We start from the raw sequence: 21,044 nt of genomic DNA on the forward strand, positions 1-21,044 counted from the left end.
GGACATCTAGGCTGCTTCCATGTCCTAGCAGAAGTCAGGTTTTTGAAACTCAATCTACATTTCCTCCCCCAATTAATAAGGTTACACCCCCAAGCACAGGACATGTTGCACAACGCATTAGAAACCAGACACCAGCTTACTGTGGGAGTGAAGACTCTACCTGCCAGAGTCCACATCTCACTTTTCAGAGAGCAGGGCCACAGCTCCTGTACCCCCTCCCCCTGCAAGGGAAGAAGGCTTTCTCCCAGCTCCCTTTCTGAAGGTCTAGCCCCCGGGGATGGTTTTCTAAGCTCTAGAAACCCTGGGGCTGCCCCAGCAAGTGAAGCTGCTTGAAGAATCTGTCTTTTAGTTACTATCAATCCCCTGGGTCGGTCTGTGACAGGCCTGTGTTTGACCGTATCCCACTTTCTAGCCAGAAGATTTTTCATGAGGTTCCAAGATATTCAGGAACAGATCATTTGTATTCAATAGTGTCACTAACCTACTCAAACGAAAAAGTGCCTTTCGCGTGTGTGAAATCCATCAAACTCTGTTTAAGCATCTGAGACAGGTTTCAGGGAAATCAGTCACTCTGGGCATCCGTGCAGAGCAGCGGCTTATGGAAGAAGTGAAACCAGCCCTGAAGTCCAGGATAAGCCCTAAAGGGTCCTGATGCATGAAGTGGAGATTCTGAAATCAGTGCCAGGGAGTAAGGGTTTAGTTTAGTTCAGTCGCTCAGTCGTGTCCGACTCTTCGCGACCCCATGAATCGCAGCACGCCAGGCCTCCCTGTCCATCACCAACTCCCGGAATTCACTCAAACTCATGCCCATTGAGTCGGTGATGCCATCCAGCCATCTCATCCTCTGTCTTCCCCTTTTCCTCCTGCCCCCAATCCCTCCCAGCATCGGAGTAAAGGTTTAGGATAGCTTATTTGCAAAGCTTTAGAGAGCAGTGCATTTGGATCCCCTTAGGACAGGCTGTTGTATGTAACTGATTAATCTCTGACCAAATAGAAGTAAATAAATGTTGAAGTGAGTGTGAAATTTTTTTTAAAAAGGACTTTTTATTTCTTTTGCATTATTAATAAGATAACCTAAAACAGCTACTGTGGAGAAAAGTATGAAAATTCCTTAAAAAACTAAAAATAGAGTTACTACATGATAGCAATTGCACTCTGGACATATAGCCAGAGAAAACCATAATTTGAGTAGATACATGTGCCCCAATGTTCATCACACTATTTCCAAGTGTGAAATAGCCTGGACATGGTAGAAACCTAAACGTTCATCAACAGATGAGTGGATTAATAAGATGTGGCACACACACACACACACACACTCACACACACACACACTCTCACACACACACTCACACTCACACACACACACTCTCTCACACACACACACACACACACACACACACACACACACACACACACACTCGCACACACACACTCACACTCACACTCACACACACACACACACACACAATGGAATATCACTCAGCCATAAAAAGAACAAAGTAACGCCACTTGCAGCAACATGGACGGACCTAGAGACTTTCACGTTCAGTGAAGCCAAGGCCGAGAAGGACAAATATGATATTGCTTATATGTGAAATCTAAAAAAAAAAACGGTATCAAGGAACATATTTACAAGACAGAAATGGAGTTACAGATACAGGAAACAACTGTGGTTCCCAGAGGGAGAGCGGGGGAGGGTAAGCTGGGAACTGGGAACAGGCACCACTGCATGCTGAGCAGATGGCCAACAAGGCCCGAAAGAGCGCAGGGAACTGCTCCGTACTCTGCAATGACCTTCCCGGGAAGAGAGTCTGGAAAAGAGGGGACACATGTCTGCATAGAACTGATGCACTGAGCTGTACAGTAGAAAGCAACACAACACTGTAAATTAACTACACTCTCACGTTTAAACAAAAATCTAAAAATACAGTCGCCGACAGTTTAAGTGCCTCCTTCCTTCATTGGACGCTGCTCTGATCTCGTAGAGAATACGAGGCCTGGCGTGCTGCGATTCATGGGGTCGCAAAGAGTCGGACACGACTGAGCGACTGAACTGAACTGAAGACAGGCGTGGCCTCTGCTCTCAAGAAGCTGAAAGAGTGAGCACGCCAAGCCCTGACTGTAAAGACCCAGAGCATGAAAGTGGGGCAGCGGAGGGAAAGGACTGGCCAGTCAGCTGCTCTGAGGAGGGGCCATTTAAACAGAGGCTTGAAAGGCCAGGAGGCCAGTCCCAGGACGCTCGGGAGGGCTCCAGGCAGTGAAAGGCTCACCTCCTGAGTGGTGAGCGCGCCGTGTTAGAGCGTCAGGAATCAGCCCCTGTGACTTGTGAGCCGTGGGCTTCAGAGTGTGAAGGGATCGGGGTGAAACGCTTTGTAAATCAGGACGAGGAGTCTGGGGGTCATCCTAAGCCTCACAAGAGGTACTGGGAATGATCAGATGAACTAAAACCCAACTCTTCTGCAAAGACCCCAAACTAGAGGGACCCCCAGAGACAGCGGGGACAGGAGCAGCTGAAGCACCCCCGTCCCCAGACACCCCTCCCGCACACGTGGGAAGCGCTGAGGGCAGCGGGCTCCTGGGGCAACAACAGCCTGTGACCCCCGGCCCACAGCCACGACACCAGCCCAGGTTTAGTCAAGAGGGGCTCAGGGGTGAAGAATCCGCCTGCTAATGCAGGAGACGCAGGTTCGACCCCTGGGTCGGAAAGATCCCCTGGAGAAGGAAATGGCAACTCACTCCAGTATTTTTGCTGCCAAGATTCCCCGGACTGAAGAGCCTGGTGGGCTACAGTCCCTGGGGTCGCAAAAAGAGTCAGACACGACTAAACAACAGCAAAGCCAACCAAAGACCTTCCCCTGCTCCTGCCCCAGCTTCCAGCTTCTCACTCCTCCCCAGGAACGTGGCCCCGGTCCCATCTCTGTGTTTAGACACACGGAAGAATTTGGGCCCCCAAGTACTAGCAGATCCCATACTTCTGCTAACTGTTACTTTTGGGGACAAAAATACCTCTGAAATCCTTATCACATTTCATCCAAGAAACGAGGTGCATCCACTCTGTGGCCGTCCATAAATATGTTTCATGACACGAAGAAAACTCCCGAATATTAGCACCCCGTGATGAATGTCCTAATCAACCATTAAAGACTTATTTTTAGCAGAGCCAGCCACTAAGTTCTGAGCCAAATAGAATGTCATGTGTTATCTGAGAAGCACATGTCACTGTGGTCATCGGCCAGCTAATCTGGGGTGAGGTGATTTCTGGAAGATGCTTCTTGTGAGAGGAGAGGGTACTTCAGTGATCAGCGCCATTCACAAGCGTAAATATACTGACATAGACAGAACATGGACTTAATAACTTCAAACATCTCCACTGTGTCCAGTGAAATAACATTACTAGATATTTTTTATTATGTACACTGGCAAAAAAGTGCCCTACATTTTTTCAACTTATACTTCCATACTAGTACGGTGGCCAGACATCAAATATGTGGTTCTAAAATGACGGGACCAGGGGCTTCCCTGGTGGTCCAGTGGTTAAGAATCCGCCTGCCACCACAGGGGGCATGACTTCGATCCCTAATCCAGGGAGATCCCACTTGCCCTGGAGCAACTGAGTCCGTGGGCCACAGCTACTGAGCCTGCGTTCCACACCCTGAGAGCCACGACCGCGGACGCCGACACCCCAGAGCCCCTCTCCCTGTGAGACGCCACCGCGGTGAGGGGCCAAGCGCTGTCATGACACAGCGGCCCCCGCTCACAGCAAGAAGGCCTGAGACAGCCAAAAATAAACAGATAATAAATTTTAAAATGATCAACACTAGCCTATTTTATCTCTGAAAGCTCGAAAGCCCCATGCCTGCACTATGGCAGTCCAGCCGGTCTGTTGTGAAAAACCATATGTATAGAAACCACAGATGATAATAGGGGAGGAAAATAAGGAAGGAAAAGTCACTGCTTCACCCTCTTTTCAGGAATTACTGCTCACAATTGCTCACATCTGGCATGCCTCAATGGTAATCATTTGCAAGGTTCAAAAATGTTGAACCTTGAAAGTGAAATAAAGAGCTTTATCTTCAAAAGAAAAATTAAAGACCCGGAGCAGAACCCTTGGGACCATTTTTATTACACCTGGATAATGGCAGGTATTACTACTCTATGCAGAAGTATGTTTTTATGAATAGGCTAACACATACCCTTAGGCTGTAAAGTCGTGCTTTAGGATATAACATGTTGATTCAGATACAAAATAAAATACTGTTTGCATGGTAGGTTTTTAGTGAAAAGTCTAAAAACACACCTATTTAACAAACCTCTAATTTTTATAAAGGGGGCCTAAAAAAGCCTGCTTTTTTAAAAAAAGAAAATCTAACTATGGGTGGTCTCACACCTAGAAGTGGTACAAGAATCCTTTGTCAGACCACATGTCTTAATTTTGGTATGGAAAATGTGGTCACCGTAATTATAAGCCAGAGAAAGTAAAGAGCTGAAAAAGTTCTATGCAGGAGGGGAGTAATAATTCGTTAGCATTCAATAAAACTGTAATTTAACCAGCTTTTAGGTATGTAATAATCAGCTTGAAAATTACAGCACTTGAGAATTTTCTATTTTACCTTTTGGCTATTTGTCGAAGTGGCTTATTTCCTCCATGAAACCTATGCAGTGTTTCCCACACCCCCTAGAACCACCCCCACCAGACCTGGTACATGGCTTGTTTTTTGTGTTCAATGAACCACAAAGAATGTTTCAGGAACAACCCCAGGAAAATCAGGCGAGAAATAATTCAGGGTAAGAGGAAATCAATGCATAACTTGTTTCGAAGCTATTCTCTTAGGCTTCAAGATATTTCAAATATATCCTTTAAAAAGCTTCAGTTATGGAAAAAGTTCATTTGTGCAGATTTTAAATAGTTTTGGCCAAGAAAAGAGTCAATATTAATTAACACAGGAGGAGGGAGAAAGTTTAGTTGTGTAACTCAGTCACTTAGTTCCCAAGACCTTTTTCCTGAAAGGCATCACTCGGGGCTGAAACGTGTATGTATTACAATACACACTGGAGGAAGAGACGCAATGTGACTGCTTCTCCCTCCATACGGTCTTCTTGGACCTCGCTATGAAAAGATCCAAGTCAAGTGAGCCTATGGAAAATTAATGAGAGGTGAGCATTTCATGCCGTTAAGGTGCTTAGCTACACAGGCAGCAAGAAAGCATCACGTGGCCCTTATCACAGGGGTAAAATACAAAGGCCTTTCTGCCAGGCTGGAGTAGAGATGAACCGAAATTCCCAACACCTGGAAACGTTATAGCTGCTGGTCTTCTCCGCTTGGAGTTCCTATAATTCTCAGATTTCTTAATTCCACGTTACACCAAATTTTCCTCTTAATTGCTGTTGCTGCTGTTCAGTGGCTAAGTCGTGTCCAGTTCTTTGCGACCCCATGAACTGCAGCGCATCAGGCTTCCCTGTCCTTCACCATCTGCTGGAGTTTGCTCAAACTCATGTCCATTGATTTGGTGATGCCATCCAACCATCTCCCCCTGTCACCCCTTCTCCTCCTGCCCTCAATCTTCAATATACATATGATAATCAGTCTTACAAATCCTAATGTTGTAGCATCTTAACCTGCGTCTCCCAGACTGCACCTCAGAATAAGTGGCCAAAAACAATTTCGAAATCTATCTTCTTTCCATGTTTTGATTTCTTAGAACAGAAAATAGGATGGTGATGTCAAACCAAGTGAGAAAAGTAACATTTCCCTGAAGCATGTAAGAAAGTTATGGCTAAGTCAACTAGACTTCAATAAAATAAGTTTTTAAAAAAGAAAGATACGGCTTGGTGACATGTGGCTACCAAACCCATAAGGGCTGAGATTGACTTGAATATGTTCCCTAAGGGCTTGGCTTCCTTCCAGGGTGCTGCAGGGACCAAGAGCTTTGTCTTCAGAGATTGCCCTTGGCTCAAGCCCCAGGCTGGCCCTTCCGAGCCCCGCCACTGTCCACAGACCACTCGCTTTCTTGGAGCTTCGGTCCCGTGTCTGTAAATGCTTGCACCAGCCTGTGGTCTTCTGGACTCAGATAGAGCAAGGCGACCAGCACTGTGACTGTTACGTGGTAAGAACTCAGGACCTGGGGGCTCTTATGGTCCCACCTTCCGGTCTGTCCTGCCTGATTCGGGGAAGGTAACACCTGGAAGCCAAACCATGGCCGCGCCTCCTGCAGAGCTCCCGCCTCGGAAGGAGCGCGCCTGGTGGGCACAGGCCCTGCAGGGGCGGCCTTCTGCAGCTCCCACTTGGAGGCAGGGGAGGCCGGTGGGCAGAGAGCTCTGTTCCAGCTCTCAGCGCCCTTCTCCAGCCAGCACCGCTGACCTGGGGTTCCAAAGCAAGTCATGCGGAGAGGTGGGAGGCGTCTAGGAGACGCTTCTTTTAAAGTGGGGCCAGGGGCGGAAGAGGCGGGACCGGAGAGGACTCAGGCTAAGCTGGCCTGCCCTCCCCAGCCCGGGATGGGCCTCTGTCCGTGGAAAATGTTTGCTTTTTAATACTGGGTCATAAGGTGGATTTTATTTGAGTTTTTCAGATTATCTGGTCTTCATTTCGTGACAAAGTCGTTGTGTTTGCCCTCCCAACAAAGTCACTTCAGGTTCAGGAAAGGAGAGCGGTGATGCTGAAGGAAGGAGGGTCAGCCTGGAACCCTACAGTCCTGCATCCGCATCAACAGACACACACTGACAGACACATGGACACGCAAACACACACAGACACACACAGACACATACAGAGACACGGACACAAACACACAGACATACAGGTAGGCACAGAGACACACAAACACACCCGGACACAGACACACAGACACGCACACAGGCACACATACATGGACACAAACACACACACACAGGCACACGGACACACACACACACACACACAGACGCACAGAGGTACCTAGGCACACACACACTGAGACAGAGGCACACGCAGATAGATACAGGCATACAGATAGACACAGAGAAACACGCAGACACACACACGGAAACACACACGCGCACGCACGCACACACACGCACACACGCGCACACACGCATGCACACGGCCGAGCTGGACTCGTCCCACGAGCTCCGGGCTGTGGGCAGCAGCATCGTCTCTCTCCTCCCCTTTTTATCATCAAAATCCCAACACTGGCAGCCACACCCCAGGTAAGCACGGTAGTGAGAACCACAGGCAAAACAGCAACAAACCCCACCTCCCCCCGCAGGGCCAGCAGAAGCACCTTTCAAGAGAGCAGGTCTGCAAGAAGTTTTCCAGGCCCACTGCGAACTCTTTACTGCTCAGAAAGCGCAGGGCTCACTTTCAGACACGTTCCTGTTTTGTTTGTTTGGGTTTATTTTTGCCTTCGTTCTGCAGGAAGCCTCACAGATATGACAGGGTGATTTAATTCGGTACAAACCTCGCCTCCCTAATTCTTAGAATGTAGATAGATACCACTACCGGTATTCTTAGAGTCACGCAGCCTCCCACACCAAACCTAGCGAAGTGCAACCCACGTTTCATTGGGATCCCTACTTTTAGTTATTTGCAGGTTTTTCTTGACGACACAGGAAACCAAATGTGAGGCAGTGTTGTAGATATCGATAAATGGGTTTCTAGAACATGTTCAGTGGCTGGCAGAACAATACCTGGTTTCTATCCCAAAAGGGGAGAACGACCAGCCCTGACCCCTCGCAGGGGAGAGGGAGCCTCCAGTCCCACTTTTCCCAGGTGAACGGATTCACGACCACAGACTCTGGAAGACACCTCTGTGAAGGCACTGGAGAGAGCTCTCCTGTGTCCCAGCAGCCAGTCAAGAGCCAGAGATGACAGAACATGGTGGAAAGAAAATCAGTTTGAAGGAAGGGGTGACATTCGCCTGGATGTCTGAACCCACTGAGCTCTAAGCCCGTCTGGAGTAAGTCAGGCACCTTCTGCGTGAAGCGGGCAGTGAGCCTCCCGCACTGCAGAGGAGCCAAGTGCGAGGTCAGGGCCTCTTCCTTAAAGACCTGCTCCTCCTGGTACACTGACATCTAGCCCACCACAGAGCACACAGACCAAGCTCGGCCTTGGCTGAGCTTCCCCGACTCCCAGCCCACCTGCACCTTACAGACCAAGCTCAGCCTTGGCTGAGCTTCCCCGACTCCCAGCCCATCTGCACCTTGAGCTGATAACAAATCATCAGCAAGTTCAGTTTTTTCTTCCAATCCTGATGTTTAAGACAAACCAGATTCCTGAAGGCCCTTCAAAAACACTAACCAGTTCATCCTTATAGCCCTCCTTTTCCCACCACCACCACCAGGATGTGCCAGCTGGGACAAGACTTGAGTAAATAACTTCTGAATGCCTGTGGGCACGCTCAGTTGCTCAGTCATGTCTGACTCTTTGCAACCCCATGGACTGTAGCCCACCAGGCTCCTCTGTCCGTGGGAATGCCCAGGCAAGAATAACTGGGGTGGATTGCCATTTCCTTCTCCAGGGGGTCTTCCCAGGGAACAAACCCACGTCTCCTGCTTGGCAGGCAGGATTCTTTACCCTGAGCTACCTGGAAAGCCCTTATCCAACTTTTAAATAAGTTTCTTTAAAAAAGAAATTAATTTATTCATTCATTCCCATAACTTTCATAGAGCACTGGGCGGCACAATCCGCTGACAAGTAACTGTACTAAGATTTAGAAGACCTGGCTCTACCAGGCAAGCCACCCCAGGCCGTTTTCCTAACTTTCCTGTGCCTCAGTTTACTTCTCCCTAAAATGGGAGCCTGGGCAAGATGGTTTCCAAGGTTACACTGAACCTTAGCATCTGGGGACGCCATGCTTCTGCTCAGTCTACTCTGTAAGACACCACTGGATACAGCAGAGAGGCGGACATGCAAAGATGAGGTTCCGACTCATCCTGTTCACAGTGTCACTGCCTGGCTCTATTTCCAAACTTCCATCACAGGCTCTTTTGACTCGGCATCAAATTTCTATCTTCCTTTAAACGCATGCGTCTCTTTGATGCGTAGAGATTCTTAGTCAGACGGGGCCCCCTTCTACTTGCACAGGATTGGACTAAGTATCTTTCCACTCACCTGCACATCACATTCCGTGGCCTGTGTCTCGTGGCAGCGGGCGCCAGCAGGAGTTCTCTCCACAAGGATGACTTTGGCCTGAACTGCCACGTTCTTGGGGAGATTCTACAATGTGGGGTGACTCCTGATCCATGAGGCTTGCCCTGCTCCCGATGTGCATCCATCCCCCTCTCCTGCCTCAAAAACAAACATTCTGGCCTGCAGCCCGCAGTCCTGGGATGAGAGACCTGGTTTGAAATCTGTGCATGTCGGACCCGTCATCATCCCAGCTCCTGCAAACAGGCTGCCCTCAGGCAGAACAGCTTTGCTCATCAATCAAGCTTCAGGGAAGTGGGTGGTTTGAGTGTGGGGCCCACTTCGCCGTGACCGAGCCCCTATGAAAACATCTGAGTGTGAATGAAAAAAAAAACTCAACAGTCTACTTTCCACGTCCGCTGCTGGAGGGCCAAGACAAGGTTTTATTTAAAAATAACTCCCTCCTCTTTCCTGAAAGCTGAAAGCAAGCACATGAGCTTAAAAAGAATTCCTCTTTCAAGATTTACTAGTGACTCAGATCAGAAAATACAGCTGTCAACGATGTCACATGCAAAACAAGAGAAATATTGCGGGATGTTTCTCAAGTATTCAGAACTTAGAAATGACCTATTTCTGATTTTCTTAAAAAAAGCCTCCTGAGAAGACGTCTCATGTGATTGTGAGGTATTCAGAGGGCAGTAAGCAAGTGGAGCACATGCATGTATCTGAGGCTAAGACAGGACACTGGGGCCGTGCTGTGCTCCGTCCCTCGGTTGTGTCCGACCCTGTGACCCCATGGACTGTTGCTCAGCAGGCTCCTCTGTCCATCTGAGGCTAAGACAGGACACTGGGGCCGTGCTGTGCTCCGTCCCTCGGTCGCGTCCGACCCTGTGACCCCGTGGACTGTTGCTCAGCAGGCTCCTCTGTCCAAGGCACTTCCCCAGCAAGAATACTGGAGTGGCTTGCCATCTCCTCCTCCAGGAGATCTTCCCAACCCAAGGACTAAACTCGTTTCTCCTGCATGGGCAGACGGGTACTTTACCACTGAGCCACCAGCGAAGCCCGAGACAGGATACAACACCAGTCCCTACAAAAAGAGACGCAGTTCATGGGATGAGTCAAGTTCCTTGCCCCAGGGCTGGAAACACAGCCCGACTGTAATCTGTGACTGGGGCAAGTCAGGTAATCCTCGAAGTCTTAAAAAAAAGAAAAAATACTTACATGTACGTTACACCTATGCACATATTGTATGTATATAGTGTATATTTACTTATAATCAATAATTATATGTACAGTCAATCCTAAAGGACATCAACCCTGAATATTCATCGGAAGGACTGATGCTGAAGCTGAAGCTCCAATATTTTGGCCACCTGATGCGAAGAGCTGACTCACTGGAAAAGACCCTGAGGCTGGGAAAGATTGAGGGCAGGAGGAGAAGGGGACGACAGAGGATGAGATGGTTGGATGGCATCACCGACTGGATGGACATGAGTTTGAGCAAGCTCCAGGAGCTGGAGGACAGGGAAGCCTGGGATGCTGCAGCTGATGGGGTTGCAAAGAGTCGGACAAGACTTAGTGACTGAACAACAATACATAAATATAAATAAAATGGGGCCAATTATATCTTCAACTCATAAAATTCTGAGCACTAGGACATTACAAGCAAACTTTCTATACGGTAAGCACAATACAAATGTAAAGCATTATTATAATAATAAGCATATTTATTCAAATACATGTTACCCTGTTCAAAATTACTTGATTTCTAGTCTAGCTTTCGTCCTTTAAAGAATGAGTTTTTAATTAATTCAGTTTATACATATTTCCTGTCTGAACTCTTCACATTTTCAAAGCTCCTACAAAAGTGACTGAAGAATACAAGCTTAAAATAACCTGAGAAATAGCAGAAATAGAATAGATAGATGATTTAAAAAGCATTTACCCTTTGCCCCAGCAGCCCTTCTGGTAATGTCTCCTGCCCACATTTTAACTGACTGATGACGAAGGTTATCTGTTAAAGCGTTATCTGTAAGACCAAATGATTGGAAACGACCAGGTGCCCATCAATAAGGGTGGTCACGAAACGTGGAGATGACAGCTGCATAGCGGCCTCCAGGGAAGCCTTCCCTGGCAGACCCTTCACCCTGACGCTGGGCTGGACCCTGTGACCTGCTTGGGTAATGGAACATTAGCAAACATGCTGCAAGTAGAGCCTTCATAAGCCTTTTTATATCGGGGCATAATCCTTCTCCGCGTTTGGAACCTAGTCACCGCGGGAAGAAGCCCGTGCTAGTCTCCCGGACACCAGGAGCCAGCGGCGGTGGACTCTCCTACCAACACGCAAGTGAAGCCATGCTGGGTCATCGAGGCCCAGTCAAGCCGCCAGACGGACCCGTTCATACCAGTAAATCCATGAAAGAAAAACTACCCGGCGGAACCCAGTCCAACAGCCCACTGAAGAACTGTGAATAAATAAAACCGTTGTTTTAGTTTAAGCCACTAGGTTATGGAGCAGTTTGTTACCCAGCGATAGATAATGGATCCATTATAATATTCTGCCAAACAATGAAATACTATGAAGGTAGAGGCTTACCCCTGAAGAGAGGAAAAGGATGTGCTGACATGCTAAGGCTCCAAGATGTACTGATAAATTCACAGGCCAACAGGAGAGCAAGGCTGCCTTTTATGTAGCAAAAAGGAAGATTTAAATAAATATATATATATATACACACACGCTTATTTTGCATGAAAAGAGTCTGTATACATACTCAAGAAATTAACATACATAGTCACCTGTGTCTCGGGAGTAAGGGGGTGAACTGGGGGGACAAGGTGGGAGTGAAACTCATCAATAAAAACGTTGCTGATTGTTTCAGTGTGAGAACCATGTGGACCTATTACCTATTCAGAAATCATGTTTTTAAAGTAAAATATCAGACTAATCCAAGGTAGCAATGACAAAGATAGAAAAAGTAGACTTTCAAATTATTATAATTCTAGCGTGATGTCATCTGTCTCAAGTGTTCCTTTGAACCAGAATAACCCTCTCTCTGTAATGCACAAGGTGATCTGTAAGCACAGCTTATCTTCCCTGCTAGACGGTAAATGCCTTGGAAGGAAGGACTGTGCCTCATGCATTTCTGTTTCTTCTGAAACTGGCAAGAACCATGCAGGGCACAGAGCACGTTCCTCATAAACAGTTGTTGAGTCACAGAAACAGACAACACTCTGACATCCCCAGGGTCTCCCTTGTTAGTGCTGATACGTCCTCGAAGGTCTTCAGCAGCCCAGCTTTCCTGCCTGCACACAAGCTCCACACACCAGCTCTGAAGAAAATGGTGAGCACCCATCGTATTTGGGGCCAGCTTCTCTCACCAGCTTACCCTGAGCCACTGGGCAGGGTATACCTACAAGCTAAATTTGAAGGTCGTGAAAGGAGAAAAAGCAAAACAAACTCCCCCATTTAGAAAGAAAACAACAACACCCATAGAGGAAGTCTAGAAAAAGAAAGATCTTTTATTATTTCTCATCAGTAACAAATTTCACTTCTGTGGTTGAGTAAGCAGCAACCTGCAGCAGACTAAGCCTGCAAAGCCAGGTCCAGACAAGCCAACCGTGGGGATGGGAAGCCGGGCCCACCCCAGGCCTCCAGAGAAGCCGGCGCTCAAGCCACCATGAAGGGTTTGTCTGTTCCAGTCTAGTGTTTCCAGGAAAGAGAAGGCCACAGCTTTCTGCATAACCCGATTTGGGGTTTGACAGTTCTTACTGGAGCGCGGCCCTTACTTGGAACCTGTAGCTCTCCTCCTGGCCCTCGTCTCTGCCCCTTCTGACATGGGTCCGCTGTTTCCGGTCTGACCCTATGAAAGCGTCACCTCTTCAAGGAGGAGGTCTGAATCACCCGCTTCCCTGTGTTCACATCCTCCTCTCCAGATGTGCTCGGCCACGGCCATCCCAACCCCTGGGGCCTCCTGGACCGCACCCTCCAACAGCACCCTGCCGTGGCCTTGGTGCCTGCACTCCGCCAGCACAAGCGAAGATAAAAGCGGTGAACAGGCAACAAACAGAAGGCGGACCGCCTGGGCTGAAGGGCACACACCATCCTCTCAAGACAGCCAGGGCAGCAACGTCTCCCTCCCGCCAGTTCTCACCATCTCTGCTTCTCCCACATCAAGTAATTCTGATTCCTGGGCTTCCCTCCCTGATTTCATGCCCCGGTTTGTGGATTCGCTTCACTGTTCTCGGCAACGCTGCACTTTCCCCACAGCTATGACACCAGGGACTTCGTCACCGCGGGGAATCATCTTAGAAGGTTCCGCCAGGTAAAGAAAGCTAGGAAGTGAGGCTGACAAGCTAACACGCTGCTATGCTTCTGCCAAGAGAGCAACAAGCGCTGGTTATGCGCCAGCTGTGTGTGAGCAGGTGAGTGAGACGCTGTCAAGAGTAAGACATCACCTCTGCCGCTTAAGAGAGACACGGGTGAGATGGCATTTACAACGGGAACATGGGCTTGGACGCGCAGAGGTCACCGACGGGCCCGGCAGGTGTCAGCCGTCAGCCCAGGTAGAACACAGGCCATGGAAACGGCAAAGAAGGAGAATGAGCAAGATCCTCAGAGGAAGGCTGAAGGCTGATTCCTGGGCACAGGGGAGAAACGCATGCCACGGGATGCTTTCCGGGTTTCAGGTCTTGAAAGAAGGAAACTTGTACCACTCCTCACAGAGGCAGAAGGGAGCTGGCTGTCCTGAGGACACCCTGAATTTGGGGGAAACAAGAGGAAATTTAATACTCAACTTCAGATGGGCAACCAGAATTGGGAACGTAGCTTCATAATGGAAGTCATGAAAACAAAAGCCTTTGTGGAGGAGCAAAGACACAGAGCTGAGCGCCAAAGAATTGGTGCTTTTGAACTGTGGTGTTGGAGAAGACTCTTGAGAGTCCCTTGGACTGCAAGGAGGTCCAACCAGTCCATTCTAACAGAGATCAGTCCTGGGTGTTCATTGGAGGGACTGATGCTGAAGCTGAAACTCCAGTACTTTGGCCACCTGATGCCAAGAGCTGACTCATTTGAAAACACCCTGATGCTGGGAGGGACTGGGGGCAGGAGGAGAAGGGGACGACAGAGGATGAGATGGCTGGATGGCATCACCAACTCGATGGACATGAGTTTGGGTGAGCTCCAGGAGTTGGGGATGGACAGGGAGGCCTGGAGTGCTGCGATTCATGTGGCAAAGAGTCGGACACGACTGAGCGACTGAACTGAACTGAACTGAATTGAAAGACACAGAGGAGGAGGAGGGCTCAGAGGCAGCGGCAGGGCAGGCTTGTTCATCTTCGTAGAGACCCCAGGAGGTGAGCGTGGGCCTGGCCCCAGTAGGAGCTCCGCAAACGCGTTGTAACTGTTTGGAGAGGGGAGAGTAACGCAGTCGTCAGAAAAGTGAGAAGAAAACCAGCAACAGAGCCCAGTCCCATCAAAGGAGAAGAACTCAAAGACGGTCAAGGACGAACACGTCGTGCAGAGTGACAGGATCTCCTGCAGACCCAACGCCACGCCAAGGGTCCAGGCTGCCTGGTCCCTAACAGCGGCTGGGTGGGCCAGCCCACGGCCCAGAGGACCACAGAGCCTGCACAGACCCCAGGGTGGCGATGCCTTACTTGGCATGAAAAGAATATCCTTGGGATTTATAATATTTTCAATTTACTACCTGCGCTGTGTCAATTTGACTATGAGATCTGGGAACTTCGAATGGAAGTCTGAAAGGAAGCGGGATGTTCCGGCTTGCATGGACTCCACCAACACTGTTTACTCTAATCTCAACTTTGGAGAGAGGAAAACTGGAATGAGAATCACCTTTATTTCTTTAAAAAAAAAAAAAAGACTAACATTCAAAGACCCTGGCAGTTGATTAAACACCCAAAGGAAGGTTCTTGATTAAAGGGACTCTTGACAAGAAGCCTGAAGGTCTGGGTAAATATCCCCATCTGGTCTGGGGCCTGCCACCTGGCCCTTTACCCGCCTGCTCCGTGATAGGTTTCAACCGGCGGATTCTGCTTTATTTGTACCAGTGGCGAGGCCACCTGTCGTGGACTCGACTCTCGCATGAAACAAAGTGAACATTTCTTATTTCCGTGCGGCTCATATGATTTTTTAAACACAAAGCACTCCCTTCCACCTTGAGCAGATTTAAGAAATGCTGACTCTGAAGAACAGGTATAAACAAGGCAATCTTTTGTTTATGAAGACTGTTAACGACCCACTTGTAGAAGGACCCCTCCTGTCCCCGGCACTGGTGAATTAATCCATCCACACTCTTTAGCTCATTTCCCTGGCTGTTACGAGCTAAAGTGGAGAAAAAAAGGTTTTACAAGGGGGACGTGGTGTATTTGTGCTAAAAACAGGCACCACACAAATCCAGACACAGAAGCGAAAAAGAATTCCAGGTGCAGGGACCAGTGTAAGCGCAAAGGGAGGAGGAGGGGGGCGCCTGGTGGGGGGCGTGTGGAGGCGGGCGGGCGGCGTGGAGGGGCCACGTGGTGTGGGGGCAGGCGGCCGGCGTGGAGGGCGGGGGCGGCCGGCGTGGGCTGAGGACTTGCAGCCACGAAGGCTGGAGAGGGGGTTATTCTGCAATAGAGCGCAGCCGTCCAGTGGGGGAGGCCGGGCTCTCCGGGAGCCGGGCCCCGGGGAAGGACCGATCCAGGAGAGGAAAGGTCGCAGGGTGCCCTGCAGCGCCGGGAGAGGGAGGGGCACACGGAGAGCTGACACCACGGGGAACCCTGGCCCCAAGCCCCCGGTCTCACTGGCGGCCGCAGTCTGGAGGCACCGGGTCTCCTGGAATCGGTGTCCGTTTGGATCCCGCGTCCCGCACTCCTCAAAAGTCAGGCGTTTCCTTTTCCCCAATACTCTGTCACCCCGGTAAAAGGTGGAGGTCCCTTTAGGCAAGGCTGGGAGACAGGTTAAGAGTATAAATTTTGGGGGAGTGCGGCTGGGTCCTTCCTCAAGGGGAACCAGCCTCCCCTTCATTCAAGGGGCCCTGGGTCTATAAATTGGCCCAGGTTTGAGAACTGATTGACGGTCCATGACTCTTCATCTTTATGATTCAAGTCTGACTTCTGTTCACTAGAACTGACTTACGACCTCGACCTGCTCTGCTTACACAGATCAAGTAAGCCTTCAGGAGCCTGCCCACAGCTGTCACGTCTAAAAAGACGGTGAGGACAGAGGCGGAAGTGGAGGAAACGAGGCGCAAGGGCCGGGTGTGGACGACGGTGGGAAGGTGGCCAAAGCCGGCTGGGACGCGGGGCCAGAGGCAGGCGCGCCAGGGCGAGGGGGCGTCTGGCAGAGGAACAGACTTAGCAGGAAATAGTGGGGAGCCCCCCGGGGCATGTGAGCAGCAGAGAGCGGTGAATGTGGGATGGAGACGGGGGCTAAAGGTCAGAGCCCAGGGGTTCGGGAACCACGTGCACACAGGCAGGAACGTTCAGGGGTCGGAGATGTGACCCGAGAGGCAGACAGCAGAAGGCCCGAAACGGTATCTGGATTTACCCGGAGGGAGTGGAGAGGGGAGCTAGGAAGCTGGTCTCCGGGCCGCTCAGGGCGAGGGCAGGGAGAATACGGCTTGTGCAATAGACGTAAGAAGGTCCAGTGTTTCAGGAGAGGTGTTTCCTGGGATTCCAACTGCTCCAGCAGAGTAAGCCAGAGTGGCTCTGGATGTCCTCAGAAACTGGTGAGTAAGTAAGACAGCTGTTTCATGAGAATGATGGAAACAGAAGACCCACTGGAGCGGTGGGAGGGGTGGGTGGGGACAGGGAGCAGGGAATGAGGCGGTGGAGTTAGAGGCAGATCATCTGCTTAAAAACCATGGGGAGGAGACACAACGGTAGCCCAAAAGGAGCAGCAGAATTAAAGACCATTTACCCCATGATTTGGACATCCTAAGTACACTTGTGGACAGTGAAGGGGAGGTAGGGAAGATTCTGGAAGGTTCCGGAAGTTTCTGGAAGTCTGGGGAGCCCTGGAAAGGCCTGGACTATTGAATGGAGGACAGACGTAAGTCTACAGGAGGTACTTCATGAAGGCCTCAGGGTTATGACCCCCTGGTAACAGCCTTGGTGGTGAGGAAGGGGCTCAGTGTGGACTCAGGCCCCAGAGAGAACAGTCTTTTATTCTTTCCAAAATAGTGAATGCAAAATTAGCATTGCATCTGTATTATCTTATTGTTGGCTTCAAATTTCATACCCGTGTTACACTTTCCCAGTGTGTTTGGTTAAAATTTGCTTAGCTGGTAACATTCTCATCAGTAAGGAGTCTGCAGCCAGCGGTCTGCACCGGCAAACGTGTTCCCTTAAATGCATACTGCTCTTTTGTGAATGAGACACAAAGAAACTGAATTTCTAACTAATGCAAGATATTGGATTCACAGATAATATTTTATCTGGGTTCCAGTTCAGTCATATGTCTCAAAACGAGCTTATCTCCCCCTTAAGCCTTCTGCTTCCTTCTGTTCATTTTTACCCCTGCCATTCAGAGCGGGTGGCGGGTTCTCGTTTCTTGCCATTCATTTCTGCAGGGCTCCATGGAATAAATGGGTGGCTTCTTGCTGAGCCTAGCTTTGAAGGCCGGGCCCCGCCTGTCCCCCCTAACCCTAACCCTAACCCTAACCCTAACCCTGTAGCCCACACGCTCTCTTCTCACTTGCAGTCTCACTGTTCTCTGACCTAGTTCCGAATTGCCAGTTTTTGTCTTTACTTCTCTCCACTTGGCCCCAAACATCAAGTCCCAGGCTCAGACACTTCTCTGTCCAGAAACCGCCTCTCGAGAGCGCCCTGGCCTGTTTGCTCTGCCCAGTCCTTCAGCTCTGGTCTTCTGCACCCACGGCGGTCCCTGCAGGTGGTATCCTCTGGGCGCGTGCATGCTCAGCCACTCAGTCGTGTCCGACTCTTTGCGACCCCATGGACTGTCTCCCGCCAGGCTCCTCTCTCCGTGGGATTCTCCAGGTGAAAAGACTGGAGTGGGTTGCCATTTCTTCCTCCGGGGATCTTCCCAGCTGAGGGATGGAACCTGTGTCTCCTGCACTGGCAGGCAGATTCTTTACCACCGTGCCACCTGGCATTCTTTACTTCCAGTTTTAAGCTGACTGTATATTTTAAGTGGTCACCTCAATTCTTCACTAAGACTCTTTTTGGCCGAACACTGGAGCTTTGGCCGTCCCTTATGGTCCACATCTTAGGGAGTATGGCCTGATTTCGGTCCTTTACCGCGTGCAGTGAAATCAGTAAATGACGAGAACGATGGTGCTGACAGGTAGAGTCTTTTTCTCCTGAATGTAGAATAGCGCGGTACATGGTGTTACTCTGCCTTGGCTACAGTCTCTGCCTCTCCCTGGTAATGACACGCCTGCCAACACAACAGAGCCATGCGGCTCAAAGGCACTTACAGAGGCCCCAGAGGGACGCGCTCACATCGTGAAACCAGGGGACAGACTGTCCTCAATTCTCCTGTCCCTACACAGGTTTTTATCAGAAACGTAACCAGTTTACTCTGGGGTGGGGCGGATTTTAATGACTATGATAGTAGAACACTGCATTTCTACTTGCCCTCTATTGTTACAGGAAACTTCTAAGGAGCCCTAAAAATACTGAATGTGACAGTTTTGAAGATTATGAGCTTCCCCACAGGAAAGGAGAAAAGGGAAGGAAGGCATGATGTTTTCAGTGGGCGCAGGATTTAGGGGGTCCCATTTTAGAGATCAGAAAACCAAGGCCAGAGAGTGAGTCTCATGGTGACAAGGAGCCACAGGGCACAACCGGAACCCGGGCACCTTAGGCCTAAATCCCAAGCCTTATCAAGTACAGAGCACTGTCTTTATAAGAGGGATGGAAAAGTGTGGAAAGGAACTGCAAGAGAGGTGGGTGGGAGAGAAAGAACATATGGAAAATTCAAACCTGTTAACATCCATGGCCCATAGTTCATACACTGCTCCTGATTAGGAAAGTGACCTAAATTCCTGTACACAGTGAAAGGGAAGAGCAGGCACACAGATTCATGCTGACTGTATACGTTACTTTCCCTCCCCAAACTATAAAGGCTGGTTTCAGATTCCCACATAAAAATGCATGTAGAAACAGTGAAGCAGGCAAATCTGTTACTCTTGCAGCCGGTTAGTGACTCGGTGCTTTTCTTGGCAAATATTCAAATGTCACACGCCAGCATCACATGCTCAGTACTATTTCAGTCAGTATGACTTGTGTCAAAGTCACCTGGACTGGGTGATTGTTTGATCTTAGTATCACCAGCAGGCCTCGCACAACAGCCCTCACTGCTAATAAACTCGCAAGAAAGACTTCAGTTTAGGAAACTAGCATTTTCTTAGAAAAGGGAAAAAAAAAGCAGTTCTCAGTAAAAGATAAACCACAGAGCTACTGTGTTCAGTCAAGTTGTACGTATAAAACCACACACACACACACTCTCTCTCTGTCTCTCAAAATAAAATTCAGGCTCTGGCTAATCCACAAAGGTGGGTGAGCACAGAATTCAGGCATCAGAACCAGAACCCTGCTCGTGGCCCCTGGGCCTCGAGGCGACTGAGAAACGGCGGAGCTGCCATCAGAACCAGAGTCCTGCTCGTGGCTCCTGGGCCTCGAGGCGACTGAGAAACGGCGGAGCTGCCTCTGGGCCGCCCCGTTTGCTTTCCGTGCAGTTCCAATTCCCGTAATGATGGAGCTGGTCTTCCTGGGGACACCAAGGGCTGACAGTCGTTCGCACAGAACAGACTGGTCAGAGACGGGACCTATTTCTACCTCGGAGTACAAGGAGGCTTCAGGCCCTCAGGGACTCAAGGACCCAACATGAGTTCAGATTTAAAAAATGAAAGGTGGGGGGCCTGGGGGAAAGCTTTCTGTCAGGTGGAGAGCCATCAGCAGAAAAATCAGGGATGAAAACCCCTGAGACAGGTCAACGGCCGTGAGGCTGCACCCAAAGGGACGTGGGAGGCAGGGCGGGCCGCATCGCCTGCAAATGCCGTGTCTCTCTGGGGGAAGGCAAGAACAAGGCCGAGCTGGAAGGGAGAGGGACAGAGGGAGCAGAGGAGAGAAGCAAGGGCAGCGGCAGGACGCAGAGCCCGGCCTCCAGGCGAGAGTGCACCGCGCCAGGGCCCAGGTGTCGGGGAGACAGGCAGTGAGCAGGGAAGGGGATGGAGCCGGGCCCCATCTCGGAGGCTGAGGCACAGCCACAGCCCGGCTTGGGAGACGGGCCCACCCTCCTGCCTGCAGATTTCTAACACCACGGGGACAGTTGTTTTCAAAGCACTGGAAATGTAAACTGTGTAGTGGGAACTCTCACAGATCCCATGTTGCCATTCATCCACGTGTGTATTTTGAACGCAGAGGTTCAGAAATTGTGTGTGATACACTTCACCTTTTGAGTTCTGCCAAAACTTATAAAGAAAAAAAACTAAAGCCAAGAGGGAAATTTCTAGCTGCCATGCTAACCAAGTTTGTCTGCTTTAAAAAAAAAAAATCCTAAGCATATGACTTTGAAGATGGAGAAAAGGCGCAGGGACTCTTTTGAGGCTGGAAAAAGCGAAGAAGTGCATTCTCCTCAGCCCTCCTTACTTCTTCATTTGAACCCAGTGAGATCTGCATTGTATATCTGACCTCTAGAATGTAAGGTAATAAAGTTATGTTGGTTAAAGCCAAAATAAAGATCCTAAGCATAAAATAACACCTTAAGCTATAAGATTCATTTTTACAAATATTTCTTCACCAGAACCCAGTTCATGAAAATCATACTCTCTTCTTAATGAATTCTCTTATATACGTTACTGTGATGGTCTTGTGTGGCTCCGTGTTAGTCTTGACGTTTGGGACTTCAAAGGGCCCCCACTCCCTCCCCCCCCCCGTGATTCAGCAGCAGTGCTCCCGGGGTTGACGCGTCACACCACGT

At 49.6% G+C, this 21,044-nt stretch overlaps 1 protein-coding gene across 2 annotated transcripts in view; it reads right to left on the minus strand.

Annotated features, from left to right (window-relative positions):
- The window catches only part of BCL2 (BCL2 apoptosis regulator), a 197,313-nt gene that overhangs the window by 72,645 nt on the left and 103,624 nt on the right, over positions 1 to 21,044 (minus strand). The window contains exon 2 of one of the 2 annotated variants that reach the window (XM_070779157.1): positions 12,603 to 13,858. The exons of the other annotated variant lie outside the window; for it this stretch is intronic. Within the exon in view, the coding sequence (XP_070635258.1) occupies positions 13,820 to 13,858 (39 nt within the window). The 3' untranslated portion in view covers positions 12,603 to 13,819. Of the gene's footprint in view, positions 1 to 12,602; positions 13,859 to 21,044 lie in introns of those variants that run through there. 2 annotated transcript variants of the gene reach the window in all.

The sequence above is a fragment of the Bos indicus genome, chromosome 24, assembly GCF_029378745.1.
Source record: "Bos indicus isolate NIAB-ARS_2022 breed Sahiwal x Tharparkar chromosome 24, NIAB-ARS_B.indTharparkar_mat_pri_1.0, whole genome shotgun sequence".
Taxonomy (NCBI): Eukaryota; Metazoa; Chordata; class Mammalia; order Artiodactyla; family Bovidae; genus Bos; species Bos indicus.